We start from the raw sequence: 22008 nt of genomic DNA on the forward strand, positions 1-22008 counted from the left end.
CAAAATCTGAGCACTTGGGGATTTAATTGCTCATTATATTTGTCACAGTGGTGTCACAGACTCAAATAAAAACTGTTGCATGAAAAATATTTATGGGTATTAATTTGGCCTAAACATGTGTATATTGGATTCCTTATTTTTCTACATTATAAAGTATAGCATGTCTAGACAGAATTAAGACAGAATTCTTTAAGAACTTAGGCCCCATTTTACTAGTAAAGTATTATTATACATCCAGTCCAGAATCTACATTTAACAACCAACATCTAGGAGAGGATATGTTCAGAACTTTATTATATTCATTTTATTCAGTTTACTTTTTTGAAGCACTCTCTAAGGGATTTGATTCTGGCTCTGAGGACAGACTAGTTGCGTTCAAACCTTTATATCCCTTACTAGCTGTATGATCTTGAGTAAGTTATCTTTTTTTTTTTTTTTTAAATATGGAACACTTCACGAATTTGCGTGTCATCCTTGCGCAGGGGCCATGCTAATCTTCTCTGTATCGTTCCAATTGAGTAAGTTATCTTAATCTCTCTGTGCCTGTTTCCTCATCTATAAAGTATGGGTAACTATGTTGTTGTAAAGATAAAATGGGCAAAGCTCCTAGAAGGTGACTAACAGAGAGAAAGTCCTCAGTGTTGGCTAGTTTCCTGTAGTTCAGCTCGATATGCCAATAGAAAACTATAAATATTACCATGGTTGCTGATATGATAGTGCATTCTGGTCAGCACTAAATCCAGTACCTTTTATGTCTTTTCATTTTTTTTTCATTTTTGCTGTGTGTTCCCACTTGCTTGTGGGAACAACTAGCCTAGTTGTAGGCTAGTAAGCCTGCTTTCTTGTTCCCATCTTTTATTACTAATCACTTATTTTTCTTGTTCTTGCACTTGCTAATCTGAGGAGTAGTTTTTTTTTTACTCATTATTGTATTGTATTCCCTTTTCCCTTTAATTTACCCTTTGGCTTTCCCTTCTTTCTTTTCTGTAAAATACATGCATCACCTTGCTTCTGCTGTGGTGGTTTGCAATTATCTTGTTCAAAGGAAATTATTAGGCACCTAAAACATAGGAAATGCAAGTAATCACCATGAACAAGGTAATTTTTTGGAGTTGTTTGGAATTTTTTTGTAACCTGGAAATAAGTCCCCTCTGTCTTTCTTATGCCTGAAATTGTCTTCTGGAATAGTCCTATACTACATTATAGAATCCTTTAGAATGAACAACATATTAAGGTATCAGTTGCATAAAAATAGGTTTATAATTTTTTTCAGATGTGTACTCCTGTGAACTAGGCCTAGAATAGACTTTGATACAACATTGGAACCCCTTTACTTATAGCTGTCCCTCGTGTTAGGGAAATGTTATTGATATACTATAAGGCTGTTTGCCTCTTACCCAATAGATTTATCTGATGCTTAATTTTATTTATGATTAGAATGAACAGATAAAGGTATTACCTGCTTGAGATGTTTTTCTCATTATGATAAAGGAATAACATTTGTCTGAATTAGAATTAAACTCATGTATCTCTCCTTTGAAATATTATTCTTGAAAAAAATATTGGATTTGATTTCCATTTCAGCATACAGAATATTTTTGGTGAAGGTATCAGACCATTAGATGCTTACTAGGTTTTTCCTTTTCCTTTTCCTTTTTCTTTTCTTTTCTTTTTCTCTTTTTTTTTCTTTTCTTTTCTTTCCCTTTTTCATTCTGTTGGGCACAATAAGCTTTGACAGACTCATGGAGTGTGAAACATGGAGCCTTTTTTCCTTTTCTTTTAGTGAACATGATACTCGCTTTGGGTTCCCATTCCACCTTATGGCAAGATATGTAATTTTAACCACTTCCAGATAAAATCACTGCTGAAGTTAAGCCTTTTTATGAATAAAATGAAGAAATACCTATATGCTCTGGAATACCCTCTTTGCACTCTGAGAACTTGTCCTTAAGTCCTGGAGCCACAGAGAGCTTAGTGGGGCCACTTCAGGCCTCTCTGTTTGACTTTCCTCTTTCTTCTACCTTCAGGAGAATATATTCATCTCCTATCCCTGTAGCCAGAAAAGCTAAATAGTCAAATAGTCTTTCAACTCTGTTTTATGCTAGGAATGAGCCTTTAAGAACTCAAAATCCAATAATTTTGTTTCTTTTTTAATGTCTTTCATGAGCTTGTTCTTCTGCAACTGTGTTGGCCAAGATAAGTTTAAAGTTACTTGAAGAAGAGTCAGGTCTGAAGGTTTCAGGGCCAAAACAAAACAAACAAAAAGTATATATTTTTTCTTTATATTCTTAATTCACTACATAGAAAAGGAGTCAAATGCATTTATTATATAACATTGTTGAAATCTGTGTGAGATTCCAAAAACATGTATTTTTAAAAATATAAATCTGAAAAAGTGAAGTTTCCTTAAGAATTCTGTTTTTTAAAGGTGGTCTACACATGGATTTTACTGTAAAATGACCCTTTCCAAAAATTAATCAGATAAACATTGATTTTTGGGGGAAGGATTTATAAATTATAAGAAATAATAAAAGCTTCTTTTTAAAAATGTTTGTTTACTGCATTCATTACACAGCTTTTCCCAGGGGACTTCAGACAGATATTGGGATGACAAGAGGCTCTTGTGGACTTATTCTGTGTTTGCTTTTGATTCTTAGCTACTGTTACACTGTTGTAGTGGGCTGCCTTAAATATTTGTTATCTGTGACTTTCTTTTGCCATGAGCATTATTGCTCTAGTCTAGGGAGTAACTTTAAATGACTAAACTGAGATCTAAAATTCTCTCTTAATTATAGTAGTGCAATTAACATACCCTTCCTTTGGTTTTAACAATTTAATTTCACATTTCCTATAGTATTGTGAGTCTTAAAGACATTATCCCAATTCAGAACATTTGTTTTTAAAGTTCTTTTTTTTAAATTTTTTTATTTATTTATGACAGTCACACAGAGAGAGAGAGAGAGAGAGGAAGAGACACAGGCAGAGGGAGAAGCAGGCTCCATGCACCGGGAGCTCGACGTGGGATTCGACCCTGGGTCTCCAGGATCGTGCCCTGGACCAAAGGCAGGCGCTAAACCGCTGCGCCATCCAGGGATCCCCAGAACATTTGTTTTTAAATAAAGAGATTCAGATCTAGTGTTTGATTTTGTTACTCCCTGTTGGTAAATGCAAAGTTTAGAAGCTTTTCAACCATGCAAAACAAAATATCCTGTCAAGGGACAGATTTATTTCTGTGAAACAATTCCATTAAACAAAAACATATGTATAAATATATGTGTGTGTATATGTGTATATATTTAAAATTAGAGATTTATTACAAATATGCCCATAGCAATTAAATAGAAGTATCTATTTCCATATGTGATTTATAAATTATTTGTGGAAAAATCAAATAAAGATAGGTGCTGTTTTCTAAATTTTGGGAAAAAAAGGTTATCAAACCTTCCACTTTAAGATTTAAACATGTCTCTTAGCAGCATTTCATCCTAATTGATGGCATCGGGTTGATTTTTGACAAACTAGTTGCAGAGGAAAGTAAGTATGATTATATGACCAAAGAGATAATATATATCGTTTTCTATTAATGGTTAAATGGGTGGGGGAAATGAATGAAATTAGAATCAGAAAACTTGAATTTGAGTACTAAGTCTACCATAGAATACAATAGTCACATACTTAGAATGCATTTTAGGTGAAAACAATTTGAGTTACATGGGAATAATTTCAGTCAATGAACATTTATTTTCCTTTCTAAAATACTTTTGAAAGTTTTAATTAATTTTTAGCCATCTATTCCTGTCCTATGTTTATAATATTAGCAAACTAAATTAAAAAGAAATTGACTAAATAAATAACAGCACTGGAATATTATACAACTTTAAAAATTGCATTGTGATATGTATTTAGAATGATGGATAGATACTAATCATATATTATTAATTTTAATTTTATGAAGGTTAAAAATAGTATCTTCCAAATGTCACATACCTAGTAGTTGTGTTTCAGTCTTTTTAGGTATTCATTTACTCCAAAAGGCATTATTTAAGTAGCAGTTGTTAACATTAAGCTCTGTTGTAGTTGCATGTAGCAAATGGATGTAAATGAATTTATCACATGACTTATTTCTTTTTATTTTTTTTCAAGGACTTTATTTCTTTATTACTTTGTATACATTTTTATACTTTTTTGTTGGGTGTGCAAAAGTAAAGAAAACTAACTGATGATTAGAAACTTTCTAGATAATTTAAAATATGAAAACTTTCTTGAACTCACTGGCAAAATTAGAGGAGGAAAAATTTTAAAAAGTGCAGATTTAATAGGAAAAATTAAGATATATTAAAAAGGTCCTGTTTTACATTAAATTTCTTCTATTGATAGCACTTCTTGTATTGCATTACATTAAGAAAGCATCATATTCGGGATCCCTGGGTGGCGCAGCGGTTTGGCGCCTGCCTTTGGCCCAGGGCGCGATCCTGGAGACCCGGGATCGAGTCCCACGTCGGGCTCCCGGTGCATGGAGCCTGCTTCTCCCTCTGCCTGTGTCTCTGCCTCTCTCTCTCTTTCTGTGACTATCATGAATAAATTAAAAAAAAAAAAGCATCATATTCAAGGTAAAATGTACAGATATTTCCAAAAACTTGAAAAATTTCATTTACTTATGAATTATTTTAAAGTCAAAAGAAATACAAACCCATGTTTGAAATTTTGGAAAATATCAAAAACTGTAAGTTTAAAGAAGTGCCCTTGTTTATTCAACATTCTGTGGTAACCTGAAATACTATTTCATTTCAATAAGGATAAGTTTGACTTTTTACAGGAATTAGATCTTTCATACAGAATTTTAATAAATAATAAAATGTTATTTTATGCTTATTAACTGATAGCTAATATTTACTGTCAGATAGTTTTAGCTTCTTTATATACATTTTTAAATTTTAATTGTAATGATATGTGATTGCATTGTGTTTTCCTAACCAGAATTCAAGCTCTCTTCTAAAATTTTTATTGCATTATAATTAAATGTGGAAAAATAGATTAAGTACTCAGTTCCATGAATTTTCACAAAATGAATTGAACAGAGCCATAGAAGACCCTTTGTGTCTCTTGTAGTCACTGTCTTGATTAGTTTTACCTATTTTTAAAACTATTGCTTTGTTGAGATATATTTGCATACCATAAAGTTCACTCTTAAAGTGTATAAGTCAGTAGTTTTTAGTATATTCACAGAGTTGTGCATCTAGCACCACTTCTTCCAGAACACTTTTATCTCCCCCAAAAGAAACCTCATTACCATTAGCACTCATTCCCACACTCTTCAGTCTTTGGCAACCACTAATTTCCTTACTATCTCTGTGGATGTGCCTATAGTGGACATTTTACAGAAATTGAGTTACACAATGCGGTCTCTTGTATTTGGCTTTTTCACTTAGCATAACATTTTTTTTACTTAGCATAATATTTTTAAAGCTCATTTATGTTGTAGCATGTATCAGAACTTCCCTTTTTGAGTGGCAAAAAATATTTTATCAGTATACTACATTTATCATTATATTGGATTTTTTCCTTTTTTTTTTTGTCTGTTATAAATAATGCTGCTATGAACATTTATATACAAATATTTATGTGGATGTATGTTGCCCTACATTTTCATTCTTACACCAGTACAACAATGTCTTGGTTACTTTAATTTTAGTGTCAGTTTTAAAGTCAGGAACCATGAGTCCTTCAACTTTGCAGTTTGTTTTAAGAATGTTCTGGCTGTTCTGGTCCCTTGTGTTTTTGTATTAATCTTAAGATCAGCTTGTCAAAATCTGCAAAAATATGTCAGCTGGGATTTTGACAGGAATTACTTTGAATCTTTAGATCAATTTAGGGAGTAACACCATTTTAATAATTAATATTAAGTCTTCTAATCCATGAACATGGGATATCTTTCCATTTATTTTTGTCCTTAATTTTTTTCTTGATGTTTTGTGCTTTTCAATGCACGAGCCATATGCTTCTTTTATTTAATTTATTCAGAAATATCTATTCTTTTTATCCTCATATAAATGAAATTTTTTCATTTTGGTTCACTTATTGCAGCTTTGCCTATTTTTGAACTATATATAAGTGAAATAATTTTGTTGTGTGTTCATTTTCTTTTGAATGTCCCATCTTTTGTTCAATATTATATATGTAAAATGTATTCATGTCACTCCATGTAGCTTAAATTGTTCATTCTTATTGCTATATAGTTTACCATTGTATTAGTATATAATGATATTTATATATTTATATATTACATCTTGATGTACATTTGTTTCTAGTTTTGGCTATCTTGAATAATGTTATTACTAACATTTTTGTACATGAATTTAGGTGAACATTTATAAATTTGTTCTGGGTATATTCCTAAGCATGAGTTCAGCTTTTGAAAGTACTTCAAAAAGCTTTACAAAATGGTAACAATTTACAGTTCCATTGGCAGTGCTTCAGTTGCTTTTTATACTAAAAAAAACTTTGTATGATCTATATTTAGTCATTTTCAATGTGTAATGATAATCCCATTGTTTAAATTTGCATCTTTCTCATGATTAGTGATGTTGAGCATATTTGTTTGCTTTTAATTAGCAATTTTGGATATTCTCTTTTATATAGTATTTATATAAGTCCATTGCTTTATTTTTTATTGAGCCATTTGTCTCATATTTATTTGTAGGAGTTCTTTATTTATTGTAGGTATGAATAATTAAAATAGTATGAAACTGGCCTAAGTATAGGAAATTGAGTAGTGGTTCATAATGGACTCCAGAAAGCAGACTACATATATACTGTGATTTACTTTATGAACAAGATTAATAACAGTGGCGAAATGATGGCCCCTTCAATAATTAGTATTGACTTAATTGATTACCTATACAGTGTGATTTCCTACCTCACATCACATACAAATACTAATCCCAGAGTTTTGAACATCTACATGTGAAATGTAAAATAATATAGGAAAATATATTCATAACCTTAAAGAAGTCAAAGATTTCTTAAAGAGATCGCAAAAGACAATAACTATTAACCATAAATTTAAGTAATAGTAAATTGGACCTCATTCAAAATAATTTTCTTCATGAAAAAACACTACTAAAGAAGTGAAAAGACAAGACATAGAGCGGGAGAGGATATTTGTAGTTTATATATCCAAAATAGGACTGTTATTCAGAATTCAAATTATTTTAGATATATTTGGTAATTTTATAGACTTTCACTATAAAAGCATGTAACTATGTGTTAGAAAGGATCTTTCCCCTAACTTGGCTGATTAAAAATATCAAGAGAAAAAGTAGTATATGTATCTCAATAGGTTTTAAATCAATTCTTATACATTGGAAAATATTAATCTAAATCCTGCAATTTTCTAAAATCCCTTCTTAGTTATAATTTAAAATGGAAGGAACACATTCATATTTAAAGTTTTAAATTTATTTTTTGTTATTTAATTAGCTAAAAGGTAAATCTATTTTATTACCTAAATACCCCTAAATTCTTTTTCTTTTCTTTTTTTTTTAAGATTTTATTTGAAAGAGAGCACAAGTGGGAGGAACAAAGGGAGAGGGAGAAGCAAACTCCCCACTGAGCAGGGATCTAGATGTGGGTATCCATCCCAGGACTCTGGGATCATGACCTGAGCTTAAGACAGACTTAAGGCACCCTTAAATACCCCTAAATTCTATATAAAATCTAATATTCCAAAAGATTCATGGATACATTTTTAGTTTAAAATTTAATTCTATACTACATTATGTTCTCAAAACTTATTAGGGCCTTGTAAGATCGAGTTAGTTTTACATATGAAAATATAGTTAAAAGTGTAGTTAAAAAAAAATAAAAACTGTTAGAAATGCTTAGAATCTGATACATCACTTAATTTTAAGAACTGAAGTTATTTATTTTTAAACATATCTATATATAAAATATATTCTCCTTTTTAAAACATCTGTATATATATACTTATAAACATCACATATACAATTGTTTTTTAAAGATCTTATTTGAAAATTTTGATTCCAAAATGTTGGAACTTTTAAATTATACCTAGGCTGTATCTTTCCATGTCAGTAATTACTAATTTTTTTAGAAGTAATTATTTATCCTATACATATTTTTATGATTTCAAACTTACTTTATTGACTTTGTCTTTTGAATTTAAATTGGTTTTTATATATTTGAGATTATTTTAGAGAACTGATTTTTAAACCTCAGAGCTCTTGAAGTTGTACTAATTTTATATAAATTAATTTATTCTATTTACCCCATTTTGAAAAAATTGATAAAAGACTTCTGTGATAGCTGTATCATAAGACATTTTTATTTTGTTACTGTTGAATTCACTTTCAATTTTAATGAATCCTACCCAATTAAAGTGGTGTGCATATTTTTCATGAGTCCATAATCAATATAATCAATTATATTTTTACATAATTGCATAGATATAATTTTATCTCAGGATGTTGGAGGATTAATGTGTTTTTCTAATATGTTGCAGAAATGCGAGAAGCTGGAGAATAATTTTGATGACATCAAGCACACGACTCTTGGTGAGCGAGGAGCTCTCCGAGAAGCAATGAGGTAAGTCTGGGTCACCATAGCAACAGTCACAGATGTGGTAAAGAAAAAGTCATTCTTCATTATTGGGGGAACAAATGAGTTCATTGCCACCATTCAGCTCTGTTCTCTAAGGTATTAATTTGTCAGTGGAGAGACTTCCCTTGAGGCTGTACTTTGGTTTTGAAGCTGCATAAATGTTAAGCCTCAGTGCACAGTAAAAAATGTAAATGTTTAATTTGTTACTTAAAATGCTTAAGGGGTGTCTTGTTTTATATTTATACTAAACTGTGTGATTGAATGGAAATATTGTTCATCTAAATTCTGCCTGAATATAAAAAAATAAACAGTACAATGGTGGTTAAACTGAGTAGTATTTTCTCCTAATTAATATTTAATTTAAAAAGAGGTACTTAAAATTTCATATTCTATTAGATTTTTATAGGATTATATCATAGTGTTTTTAAACTGATTTACATTTTCACACTTTTATAAAACATATGGATTAACTTTTTTCAAATATAACGAGCCTGATGGTTTTTTTTTCTTTTTTCACTTTTTTACCGTTACTATTTCTAAATATTTCTCTGAAATCTCCCCAGACTTGAAACCTTTTTAATAACTTTTAGGAAGCAGTCTTTAAATCTTTCTTTTACTAGACATTAAAAATGTGAGGAATAAAACTCATCATCCTTAGATCTAGAAAACAACAAATGCGATTAATCTTTAAAGTTCTGAGCTGAACATTCCAGTGGGATAATTTCTAATATATTTGTACAGAAATAGTGTCTTTACCTCTATTTAGCCTATGAAACTACAATTGATTCTTAAAATATAGCTCCTCCTATCAGGTTCTTTTTTCTTTTTAGGACCTTAAGGCTGAAAATAATATAAAATAAGAGAAAGTATAAACCTATGAGGCTTTCTACAAGGATAGGTTGTGTACAATTTTGTTATTGCTAGCACACAGTTACCATATACTTTAGTTTAGAAGCTGCTCTCATTTAGTAAGCTTCCTTTTACCATGCAAGCAGCAGGGGAAAGTAATTAAATTTAATAGAAGCTGCCCTCATTTTGAAGCCACTTCTATTTAAAACCACAGGGGGAGGTAATTAAATTTAATGGAAACAGTAGCTTCTACACAAAGATACATGGTACTTCTGTATAGATGATTATGATGTCACAAAAAGAGGAATAATATATTACTAGTACTGAGAAATTACCAGCTGGAGCGAGTGAGCCTATTTTATTGTTAATGTCTTCACTAATAAAAAAAGAGGGAAAAATAGAACTGAGTATACAATAGAGAATTTGTACCTATAAAATGCAATCAGACATTCACAGGAAGTTAGTTTTTGAAAAGTAGTAATAAATTTAAAATAAGGTATAAAATATATTGTAGAAAAACCCAATACAGAAATTATGAATGAATGAAGTATTTTTCAGTGTAGTCTTTATCCCGTATCTAAAACTACCACAGTTATAGGTTGAAGGCATCATATTTGTACATGCTTATTATAATTATTTTGAATATATTAAGTGTGCACACCAATATTTATCTAGAAAAGTAAAATTATTCTCTGTATTTTTACATCTATTCGGTTTGAAGAAAACACATAGACACACAGGAAGACAAAGAGAATGCCAGCTCTGAAGCTTTGAATAAAAGAACTGAAGGCCTAAAACAGAAAGAATTACAAAGGGCAATGTGAATGAGAATGGATGTGATTGCGGGAAATATAATGAACAAGGAAAAGACAGTAACTAGTATAGAAAATTTGTTATTAAGGAAAACCAAACAGAATTATGGGAGAATTGTGTGTGTATGAAGAAGATAATTCTGCCAAATTTCGTAATACGACTTTTGAAAATACCAGATATTCTGCTTTTAAGAAAGTAGAAACAAACTAATAAGCAAAACAAGTATTACCTGGTTGGAGTAACCTCTCAGTCACTTATACTGTCAGATAAAGCAGTATTCTAAATAATTTAAATCAGCTTTTAATTTTAGGGCTGTATAATGTACTTTGTGTATATCAGCTACATATTTTACACATACACACATATTCATAATGTTTAGATTCTCTAAACACAAATAATTTAGCAACCAGAATATTCAACAATTTAGTATACTGGGGGCTGCCACTTATGTTTTTGCTTGTTTTTTGCCTTTAGGAAATGTAGCAGGAGCTTATTTTTTAAAAATATGCGAGATTAGAGAAGCATGGGAAAAAAGTCGTGATGCTCTGTGACTAAGAATAAGAGGAGAATGCAGAAAGGGGCAAAAATTAATTGTTTTCTCCTCTATGATCAATTTTTGCCTTATATAAAGGGTGTCTATATCAAAGAAAACTATGGAGAGAGTAAGAAATTTGATTTAGGCCTTGAAAGATAGCCAGTTTTGCAAGTAGAGGGAATAGAGTTGAGCAAAGTCATGAAGGTCTTTAAGTGAAAAGCGTATGCCAAATACCTGGTATTTTCAACAGTAAATAGTTGATATAAAGCACATCTTTTAAGCTCTTTTGAATATATGTTTCTGCACAAAACTCACATAAGCAGAATTTTTGAGTCAGTAATGTCTCTCCTTATATGTCAAACATCCTTCTGTGTAAATGAAGCAATACAAAGTTGGCAAAGATGATGGGAACAATTCAGAATCTCACAGTGTGAGAAGGGGCAGTGGGAAAAAATTTACTGAAAACCGCAGTTAGCATCAGGGCTGGCCTTAGGAAGCTAGCTGGAAATGTGTTTGTTACCCTACTCTGGAGACCAGTTACCTGCAGTCTAGCTTGTCATGATAAAGAAGGTAAGTTATTTCAGGAAGTCATGTTTTTAAGGAAGCAGGTGACAAGATGAAATATAAAAATTAGAATTTTGTAGAATTCTAATGGGAAAAGAATATACAATGTCGGAATAGAAACAGTCTTTCATTTACTTAATAAATATTTATTTGGTTTCTGTAATATACCAGGTGATGGGAATATGGAAAGAAATAATTCCTGCCCTCAAGGAGGTAATAGTCTAGTGGAGCAGACAGGTACAGAAATCAAATGCTTGATGTGAAAACTCAAAACCCCAGTCTTGAGTCCTTTCTTTGGTTTCCAGAATTCCATGGAGCTTTTGTCTTGGTCCATGGACATGGCCTAGCTCAGCTATGGGAACATTATCTTCTCTCAGAAGCTTAGTCTCTGCAGCAGCCCTCAGGTGGCTTCAGACATCTTCAGTGGTGTTCTTGCCATTTGAGATCCCACCTGTGCTCCCCTCTTATCCTAGATATGAGGACCCATAGCCAACTGTCTTAAAACACAAGAGGCTGGGACACCTGGGCAGCTCAGCAGTTGAGCCTCTGCCTTCGGCTCAGGGCGTGGTCCTGGAGTCCCAGGACGAGTCCCACATCAGGCTTCCCCTTGAGGAGCCTGCTTCTCCCTCTGCCTATGTCTCTGCCTCTCTGTGTCTCTCATGAATAAATAAATAAAATCTTAAAAAAAAAAGAAACTTTAAAACACAAGGGGCTATGACCTACTCTGGAATGTACTGTCTAAAAAAAAGCAGGTATTTGATCAGGTTTTGGCTAATCCTAAAATGGGAAAAAATTCATTAAAAAGTTTGTTTTCACAGCAAAATAGAGGGTGCAGTGAAGGTGATGAGAAAGCTAGAGAGATTAGTGAGCTCACTAAGATCAAGGTAGAAGGGTGTAGAGGTCAACAGAGAGGGGGGAGTATGTTTGAGAAATATTGAAATATTTAGAACATAGATCTGATTTGACTTTGTGGCTTAGCCCCAGTAAATCATAACCCTGACTTACCTACTCTTTTTAAAACCTTTTAAAGTATTCTTACTGTGATTGAATAAATTCTAATTTATTCTGTGCCCAACTATATAGTAAATTCCATGAGAGTAGGAGGATTGCTATTTTGCCTTTGTTTGTATTCTTAGCATCACCATAGTATTGGCATATGTTAGGTGCTCAATAATTAGTGGTTGAATTCTTGATAAAGATAAAGATAAGAAGGAGATTTAGTAAGGACAAGTGAAATGTTTTACTTCGAATATTTGGATATACACTAATTAATATGGGGAGAGAAAAAAAAGAGGACTAAGGGAGAATATTTTGGTTTTCAGATGAATTTGAGATAGCTATGGGGAACTTGTGTAAATTTGCAATAAGCAGAGGAAAAATATAATTCTACAATTCAGGAAAAATACTGGGGGTTGATATGCACATTTGGCAGTTGTTGAGTATTTTGATTCTTGTAGCCATAGGAGAGGGTGTGATTCCCAAGAATAGGACATCAAATCAGAAAGGAGAGTCTAACCAGATGACTAAGAAAATATTGGGCTTGAAAATGTGTGTCACAAAGGAAACATATTTTGAGATTTAAAAATTATAAATAACTTTCTCCAACAGAGTAAGTTGAAACTGTAAAATGGTATGCTTGAGAAGAAAAGGGTAGGCGGCAATCCTGGCCAGTGTTCTGTGGCTCCTGAAGATATCTTGAGCAGTGGTGCCCAGAAGAACTTTCTGTGAACTGGAGTAAAACTGCCTCTAGTAGAAGTGTTCTAAGTCTGTGCTTTTTAGCATGATTGCCATTGGACACACATAGCTACAAAGAACCTGAATTATGGCTATTGTAACTGAGGAGCTGAATATTTAATTTTATTTAACTTTTAATCTAAATGTAAATAGTTGTATGCAGTTAGGGGCTGTGGTTTGGATGTATCACCCTATGGGGTTATGTTTGAGTTGCTAACATAACATTCATCCATCTCTCACTAATGGGATTCTCATCAGTGGAGTGGCTAGGTTAAGGCTAAACCATGTTCACACACATTATACATATATATCATATACTAGCTCTCAAAAAATGTAGAATAAAAGGTAGATTCATAATATAATAATGGTTGTAAAACCAAAATTAACAACAATGACTTGATATGGAGGGGGTAAGTGACTATTATTCTCTAAGATAATTAACAACAATAACACTTTAGGAATTAATAAAAGAATTTAGTAATGTCAGATTTAAGATAAAGATGGAAATTGATGAGGTTTTCTGTGTATTATCCATAACTAGTTAGTGGTTGCAACTGACAGTAGATCCTATGATGATCCTATGAATTTATTATATTATAAGGTACCCCAAATCATGCAGGACATGTTGAATCATTCAATAGGTAGTATAAGAAGCAGTTGTTCTGTTATTTGGAAAAAAGAAATCACTTCATATTTTTACTGCACAGGTGCTAAAGGATGTTTCATGTATATTAAAGAACTAAATGAAATATAAACGAAACAGCCAAAGTCCACTAAATATGGAAGTGACTACTTTTTTTTTTTTTTTTTTTGAGGTTTGGATGGGGAAAGAGATGATGAGCTAAAAAGTAGTTGAAAAAAATCACTAAGCTTTGCTCTCATTAAAAAAGTTTCTGTACGTAGTAAGAAATCATGAAATTCAAAGACCGCATCAGCGTACTCTATTGCTGTATGTTTAAAAGATTCAAAAAGATTAGGAGCTCAATGGCTAATTGGCAAAGTATGATTAAGAAACCTTTGAAAATATTCAACTGTAAAAGCCAACAAAATATAAGTTATGTAAAAAATGTACTAATTTCCTGATTACTGACATCACTGCAGTTCAGTGGGGAGGAGATTTTTGAGTGCTAGCATTGGAAATGGCAAGACAGTCATTTCTCTTTCTCAGAGCTCAAGAACAGAGGAAATGATTGCTGTACTTAAGGAAAGGATTGCACCAGTAAGTATGAAGAGCCTTAAAACAAACATACCCGTTTCATATTAATTTAACTTCCTGAAATAGATTATGCAGAAGACTGAAAAATTAAGGATAATCTGAATCTATTCCTCAAACTATTAGAATATTACAGCAAATAAATTGAAGAGAACCTCGTCATCTACTATTAAGGAAACAAATAAGAAAATGAATATTATATATATAAAACATATGATTCATATTTATATATACATATACGATTTTATATTTACATACAAGTATATAAACTTAAATATATTTATAAAATATTTATGTAATAACGTATAGTATTTTACACACACATACATAAATGGTAAATTGTGGCATATTCTTTCTGGATATTAAAAGAGTCTTCATGGTGTTTTTAGTAACACATGAATCCTCATGTTAAAATGTTCACTGAAAAACGCCAGGAAACAAAATTGCGTGTAGAACATTATCTCCACTGACTAGAAAGAATGCAGAGAAAGAAGATGAGATTAAAATAGAGTAAAATAGCTATTATATCTAGGTGATGGGCGAACAGATACTTTATTCAGGCTTATAATTTTCTGTTCTGAATTTTCTATAATGGAAGCATATTATGAATGATTTGAAAAATAATGAACTAAGAAATGGAGAAATGGAAAAAATAAAATATGAATACTAGGGTAAGTGGTAAAAATCAGATTTTAGACTCCAACCGTGATTTTAGGTTATTAATCTTTTTTTAGTCTTACTTTCTTTTTGTAAAATAGGATTAAAACCTTAATAGGATTAATATGAGGAACAACAATAATGGAGGATGCTTTGTAATTTATGAAACATCAATAAAATGATGATACAAAGTATTACAATGTTTGTATACATCATTTGCATTTAATGGTGTTAGAGTGATTATTTCAAAAATAACTTACATATGTCATATATAATGGAATTGACTGGAAAACTTCAGTGTAGCCTTAGAATTTAGAATACCAGAGGGAATATTTCTTGTCTAACTTATACAGAGTTTATTGTAATTCCATGGCTATGTGGAAATAATTGTACAGGATTTCTGAAAATGATGACATAAGAAAAAAAATTAAAGACAGGAAAAAATGCATCTCTGGGTTAAATCTCTGTCTATTGTATGATAGTAGTGAATTTAGAGCTAAAATTCACAACTTGTTTTTTGTCATATTTTCTCCTTATCACTGCCAATTCAGCCTTCTTATCATGCCAAAGGGATTTGATTTCTGTATTATCATATTGTGCACCTTTCTTAGACCCTGTAATAAATTCTAAACATCAAGGGGAAAAGTGGAACCTTTTAACATTGTGTCTCTCTGTCCCCCTTTCAGTTCCAGAGGCAATAGCTAGACATGTTTAGTACAAATATGAAATTGAAAAATAAGTCAATTGAATAACTTGAGAAAAAGGAGACCCAAATTCTGAAAAAGAAAGGGCCCATATAGTTCATTAAAAAGAAAAAAAAATGTGGTATAAAGGTTTTAGATAATACAGAAAAATATAGATTGGTCAGATTTATGGTTATACCTCAATGATGAGAATGTAAATTATATTGTTGGAATTTGAACATTGATAATCAGGTATTAGTTTTTTAAATGCAGAGTCACACCTATTCAGTGACACCTGTTATATTTAGATTATTATTATGGGATGAACTTCCAGGACATATATGAAATTTATTCTTCCTTTCTGCTAGGCTTCGTCACGTGTTAGAACTTCTGTCACTAGATGGTGATATTGAGTTGCACAGTTTATATTTCTGGCTTTTTTTCTGGTGTGTGTAATAGTAATTGTAGGTGTGCCATAAACACAGCCATTTATGTAGAGTTAAACTAAGTGTAACTGTATAAGCTTGGAGGATAGTTTTAAGAGTTACAATCACATTCTAAATATTTCAGTCAAAAATTTAACATTGCTTTACTGTTTCTTTACTTTAGACTCATTAGACTTTGGAGGGTGGAAGAAATATAAATAGCAATCTAAACGTCATTAAAGACTCCAGTCTTAAGGAGAGATTCAGAGATATTGAAAAGAGGTATTTTTCAGCTTTTCTCTTCTAGATGTGTTAGTCTAAAAAGTATATCTTTAATTTCACTTCTTTGTTAATTTCCAGTGGTAATGGGACTGTTTACCAACTGATCTAAGGGTTGTGTTACTCGTGGTACCTAGCTGCTAATTGTTTTATTAATGTTTTAGTTATAGTAAGATTATATCTCTTACTAAGCATAATGGTTAAACTACGCTGATATTTCTTTAAATGGTACTTCTACATGAACTGGTGTAAAAACTGTTTCTATGAGTAGTTTTGTCTATCTGAATAAGACCTAAAGTTAAGAATATTAGTCTTAAAAGAAAGAATATTAGTCTTATCCTACTAAATCTTAATTTTGTAAGTTTATTGTGTGTATGCATATATTATATATGTATAAATGTGTATGTTTGTATATGTAAATGTGTTACTATTTCCCTCTCTCTCTTTGTCTAAATCTTCCCTTCCAAGTCAAGGAAATCTTGTAGTGTGACAGTATTTTGCATTTGGAGATCCCTATGCTCTTTAGACATATTTATTAGGATTACAAAAATTTATGTACAAGGGGATTCAATGAAATTCTTTTATAATAGTAAAAAAAGGAAAAGAGGGGGAGAAAACAGCCTAAATATTTATGAATAGTTAGTTGAATAATTTAAAAATGAATATAAGATATGAAAAATTTTGAAATATCATTGAAATAAAATATGAGATAAAATGAGAAAGTATTTTTTAAAGATTTTATTTATTTATTCATGAGAGACACACAGAGAGAAAGAGGCAGAGACACAGGCAGAGGGAGAAGCAGGCTCCATGCAGGGAGCCTGACGTGGGCCTCGATCCCAGGTCTCCAGGATCATGCACTGAGCCGAAGGCAGGCACTAAACTGCTGAGCCACCCGGGCTGCCCAAAATGAGAAAATATTAACAAAATTCTTATAGTAAAATCATCAGATGGTTAAATAGTATGGAAAGTAAATACATTTTTTTTCAAAATTCTAGATGTTATATAATGCTATCAATGATTACAGATGATTTCACATTTGATACATTTTTTTTTGCTTTCAAAGCTCTCAGAAATATACATTATCTTTGTGATCATAAATACCCGTGTGTGTGTGTATCTATGTTTGTTTTTTAACTATATGAAAAGTTTGTCCAGTGAGATTGGATTCAGAAACAATATGTTAGTTTTCCATTTTAAGCAGATTTCTTGATCCTTCATAATTATATTTCTGCGAGTCTTCTCTCACTAAAGGTATCAGCAAGTATCTCTCTAGAAAGGTCCTCCGACCAAGTCAGCAAATTATGAGTATCCTCTTCTTTTATGCAGAGGAGAATATCTTGTCTTTATCATTTCTGTTTTAAGGAGGTACATATTCCACCATTGCCCACAGTAGGTTTCTGCATTTTGTCACCTAACATATGTGTGTATGAATATTTTTATATATTCCATTTCTTAATTAACATCTTAGAAACCAAGCTTAATGTTTTAGATTTTGTGAAATCTAGACACAAAAGTATGCTATCACTTTCTCTAGATCATGATGATATGACTACTCTAATAAATGGCACTGGTATACAACTTAGAAAATGTAGGTTAGGCATTAGGGAAATGATTAATTACCTAAAAATATACAATTAATTGCATTTGATTATATATTCTATATAATTAAGTTTATGTGATTTGTGTAATATGAATATATGTATATATTCATACACACATATATGTGCCAAAAGGTACACACAAATATATGTTTGATGTCATTTGTTTACAGGATAAGTTATGAATGTTACTTTCATTCATTCCAGGAGTGAATTGAAAGCAAGATTTATCATTTAGTTTTGGATGGACCAGAGATACTTTAATTTTTTCACTATTTATCAGAAATAGGAGAAAAGTCCTGGAATAATTCTCACTAATATTTATTAATAAAGTCAAATATATGCTTAGCATTAATACTTTGAATTGTTTATTCATTTGGTAGTGATTAGTATATATGAATTTGGAACTATGTTGATTTACAAATCTTCTCTACTTTAAATTTTAATTAGAACTTGAATATGAGAAATATTGATTATATACATATCAGTGATAAATTTTTGAAACAACAGCACAAATGAAATCAGGCATTGGTTAATTTAATTATATATTTGTAAACTGCATTATCATATTAATCTAAGCATTTGTTCATTCAACCTGGTGCCTACTATATACTAGACACTATTTAAAAGGAGTATTTGTAGATGAAAATCAAATTAAAATTTTAACTAGCATTTATGACAACTTGGTAACTTTAGAATGAAATAAAATCATTGGTAAATTGGATGTTTATATTTAAAACACAAATTAGCATCAATATACATAAATAGAATTTAGCCATGCTAAAAAAAATTACATTTTCCCCTTAGTAGCTGAAGATTGTGTATTAAAACTAGAAAGGAAGGGATACAGCTTTTGTTTTGCTACCAAAGAAAAGTGCAGAGCTAAGTCTTACTCTAGAATGCTTATCATTTTAGATACAGACTTTGAATGAGCAGCTAATAGCTAAAATTATTTAGGAGATAAAAATTGGTACTGTGAGGATTAGCTTTAATTTTAAGTATCCATAATTGAAGTGCCACATTATGATTTTAATGTTATGATAATCTTGTTAACAAGCTGTTGTGTATATACTATCATATTTTAATGTAGTTGCAAAGCTTAAGTAAACCATAAAGTAAATTGCTTTTTGAATCAGGCTTTTACAAGTGGAAAATTAGTGGTTTACATGTTTTGAATACATATTTTGTAATTATGTGTGCCATTTTCTACAACTTAAGAAGAATAATAGAATAGGTTTATAGATAATATATTATTGTTCATAATACATTGGCATATTTTGTTATTGTGCATTCTAATTAGCTTGGGTTTATTCCACATGTACTATAAAATAATAACTGATTCTACTTCTTTTTCTGTAATAGTCTTCTCTTCTGGAAGATATACGTTGTAGTTTAGTGATGCTATTTCTCATTTCTCATATACCAGCACATTACTTTTAACCAAAAATTAATATCTGTCTTATCTAGTATTTGTACAGGTTATTGTGATATATATGAATTACATCCATTGGGAGTGTTTTTGTTTATTTATCTTTGGGGTAGAAAAAAAATGTCCTATTCTGATGATTGTTGATGATAGCTAATTAGATTTACTTTTTCTGAATTTGTAACTTCGGTTGTCAAAGACAAAGCATGCCAGTTTGATAGTCTAAAACAGAAATAAGCAAACTTTGGGGTACCTGGGTGGCTTGGTTAGTTAAGCCTCTGACTCTTGGTTTCAGCTCAAGTCATGGTATTTGGTAGCCTAAGGCAGGCTCCATGCTCAGCAGGGAGTCTACTTGAGAATTCTCTCTCTCTCCCCACCTCCCTCTTCCCTCACCTCCCTTTTCCCCCACTTCTGCTCTCTTTCTCTCTCTCTCCAATAAATAAATAAAATCTTAAAAAAAGAAAGAAAGAAACCAACTTCAGAGTAAAAGTCCAGTTAGTAAATACTTTCCAACCTCTGATTCATACAGTCTCTGTTGTAATTACTCAGTTATGCTGATGTAGTACAAAACTGGCCACACAGACGATATGTGATCTAATATGTGTAGCTGCACGGATGTGGCTGTGTCCTAATAAAATGGTATGGAAACAGGAAGCCAGGTGGATTTGTCCCATGGGTCATAGTTTATTGATCTCTGGTTAAGAGCAGACTTGGCATAAATCAATTAAAATAAATTTAAAAAAATAATTTGGCAAATATATTATGAATTTTGATTGTCTCAGATTAATACTAAAAATTAGTATGAAGCTCTTCCAATTTTGTTAACAAAGATGGCTATAAAACATTTACTGACTCTCATTATTTCCCTATTTCTGGGCTAATCCTTGAAATTGAGTAAGTTGCACTTCGTAGATTACTCATTCGAATAATAATCATAATTTAGAGATAAATCACCAGTTGCAATTGTAAAATCACCAATAAGCAACCAACATGCAGTATTGGTATCAGTGCTACTGAATCAATTAGCATTCATTTATTATGTTTATGGCTTAGAGTTAAAATGTGGACTAAAGACTGAAGAGCCGTCTGCATTATGAAACACTATAATGGGGATCCCTGGGTGGCTCAGTGGTTCAGTGCCTGCCTTTGGCCCAGGGCGCGATCCTGGAGTCCTGGGATCGAGTCCCGCATCGGGCTCCCGGCATGGAGCCTGCTTCTCCCTCCTCCTGTGTCTCTGCCTCTCTCTCTCTCTCTCTCTCTCTCTCTATGTCTATCATGAATAAATAAATAAATATTAAAAAAAAAGAAACACTATAATATTACTCTTCATTTTGGCACTGGTTTGCCACAATGTAGTACCTATAAAAATATGACATTGTGATATCTTAGTTTGTTAATTATTCTGATAAATGTGTGAAGAATCATGGCATCTACTAAAGATACATACATGATATCTGATGTTGATTGGAAAATATTGTGATGTGTTCCATGATCCATTACTTTAATTCCTTTAAAAAGGTTTATGCCTATGAGATTATCTAAGGAACTTCATTTAAAAAATTTAACCAATCTATATTTAATAAATCTGTGAATTACAAGTAATTATTTTTCTTCTACTCCACGAAGAATTTTTCAGTATTAAATGAGATGCCATTTGGGATACTCTGAGCTCTTTTTAAAAAAATAATCTTGATGTTTAAAGTTCAGTCATCTAATGTTTTCCAAAGACCCTCATAAGAAAATTAGTTTAATTTAGTACATTTCCTAACTTTTAGCTGTATAGTTCTCTTCCATTTTAAGGGCCATTATTTTGGATGGCAAATAGAAGAAATGAGTCACTTAATTTTCAAATCTTCCGTAATATCAACTTTCATCAAGTTTTAGTGGAAATGGATATTTGTCATTGAACTACAGAGGTAATACTTTTAATGGGTATCTGTGCTATTTTTACAAACCAGTTATCTTGCCAGTATCTTCCTCTTTCAGGAGACTTTAGAAAAATCTTTTTTTTTTATTTTTATTATTATTTTTTTAAGATGGGAAAGAAAAATGATTTACAATAAGGTTAAATTACTTACTGGTATTAAATTTGTCATTGTCATATTTTCTCCCCATATTTCATTTTTCCTTCATCCCTTTAGAAATTGTTTATAATTTCATATTCTGTGAGAGAATATTGCTTGAGACATTTCTCACCCAGGGGTTAGAATTGTGTTGAAATTTAAACAGTTTGGATGAAAAAGCTGTTTTGGAGATTAGATTTTTTTCTTTTTAAAATAGCGGAACAAGTGTAAGATTATTTTCAATGCAAAAAAAGTTACTGGTTTTGATAGAGAATTATAATTAAGTGACTAAATATGAATAAAATACATTTATTTATTTTCTTTTTCAGTTTTTATTTATTTATAATTTTTAAAAAAGATTTTATTTATTCATGAGAGAGAGAGAAAGAGAGAGAGACAGAGACAGAGAGACAGAGACACAGGCAGAGGGAGAAGCAGGCTCCAGGCGGGGAGCCTGACCTGGGGACTCGATCCCGGGTCTTCAGGATCACGCCCTGGGTTGAAGGCAGTGCTAAACCGCTGAGTGACCAGGGCTGCCCTCAGTTTT

At 31.5% G+C, this 22008-nt stretch overlaps 1 protein-coding gene and 1 pseudogene across 4 annotated transcripts in view; one reads left to right on the plus strand and one right to left on the minus strand.

Annotated features, from left to right (window-relative positions):
• Window positions 1-22008, plus strand: part of DPYD (dihydropyrimidine dehydrogenase) — a 796351-nt gene that overhangs the window by 99325 nt on the left and 675018 nt on the right. For all 4 annotated transcript variants that reach the window (XM_025417538.3, XM_035718273.2, XM_049111637.1 and 1 more), the window contains one exon: window positions 8522-8604. In XM_025417538.3, coding sequence (XP_025273323.1) covers window positions 8522-8604 — 83 coding nt within the window. The remainder of the gene's footprint in view (window positions 1-8521; window positions 8605-22008) is intronic.
• On the minus strand, window positions 438-533 carry LOC112641138 (U6 spliceosomal RNA; annotated as a pseudogene).

The sequence above is a fragment of the Canis lupus genome, chromosome 6 (genome assembly GCF_003254725.2).
Source record: "Canis lupus dingo isolate Sandy chromosome 6, ASM325472v2, whole genome shotgun sequence".
NCBI lineage: Eukaryota > Metazoa > Chordata > Mammalia > Carnivora > Canidae > Canis > Canis lupus.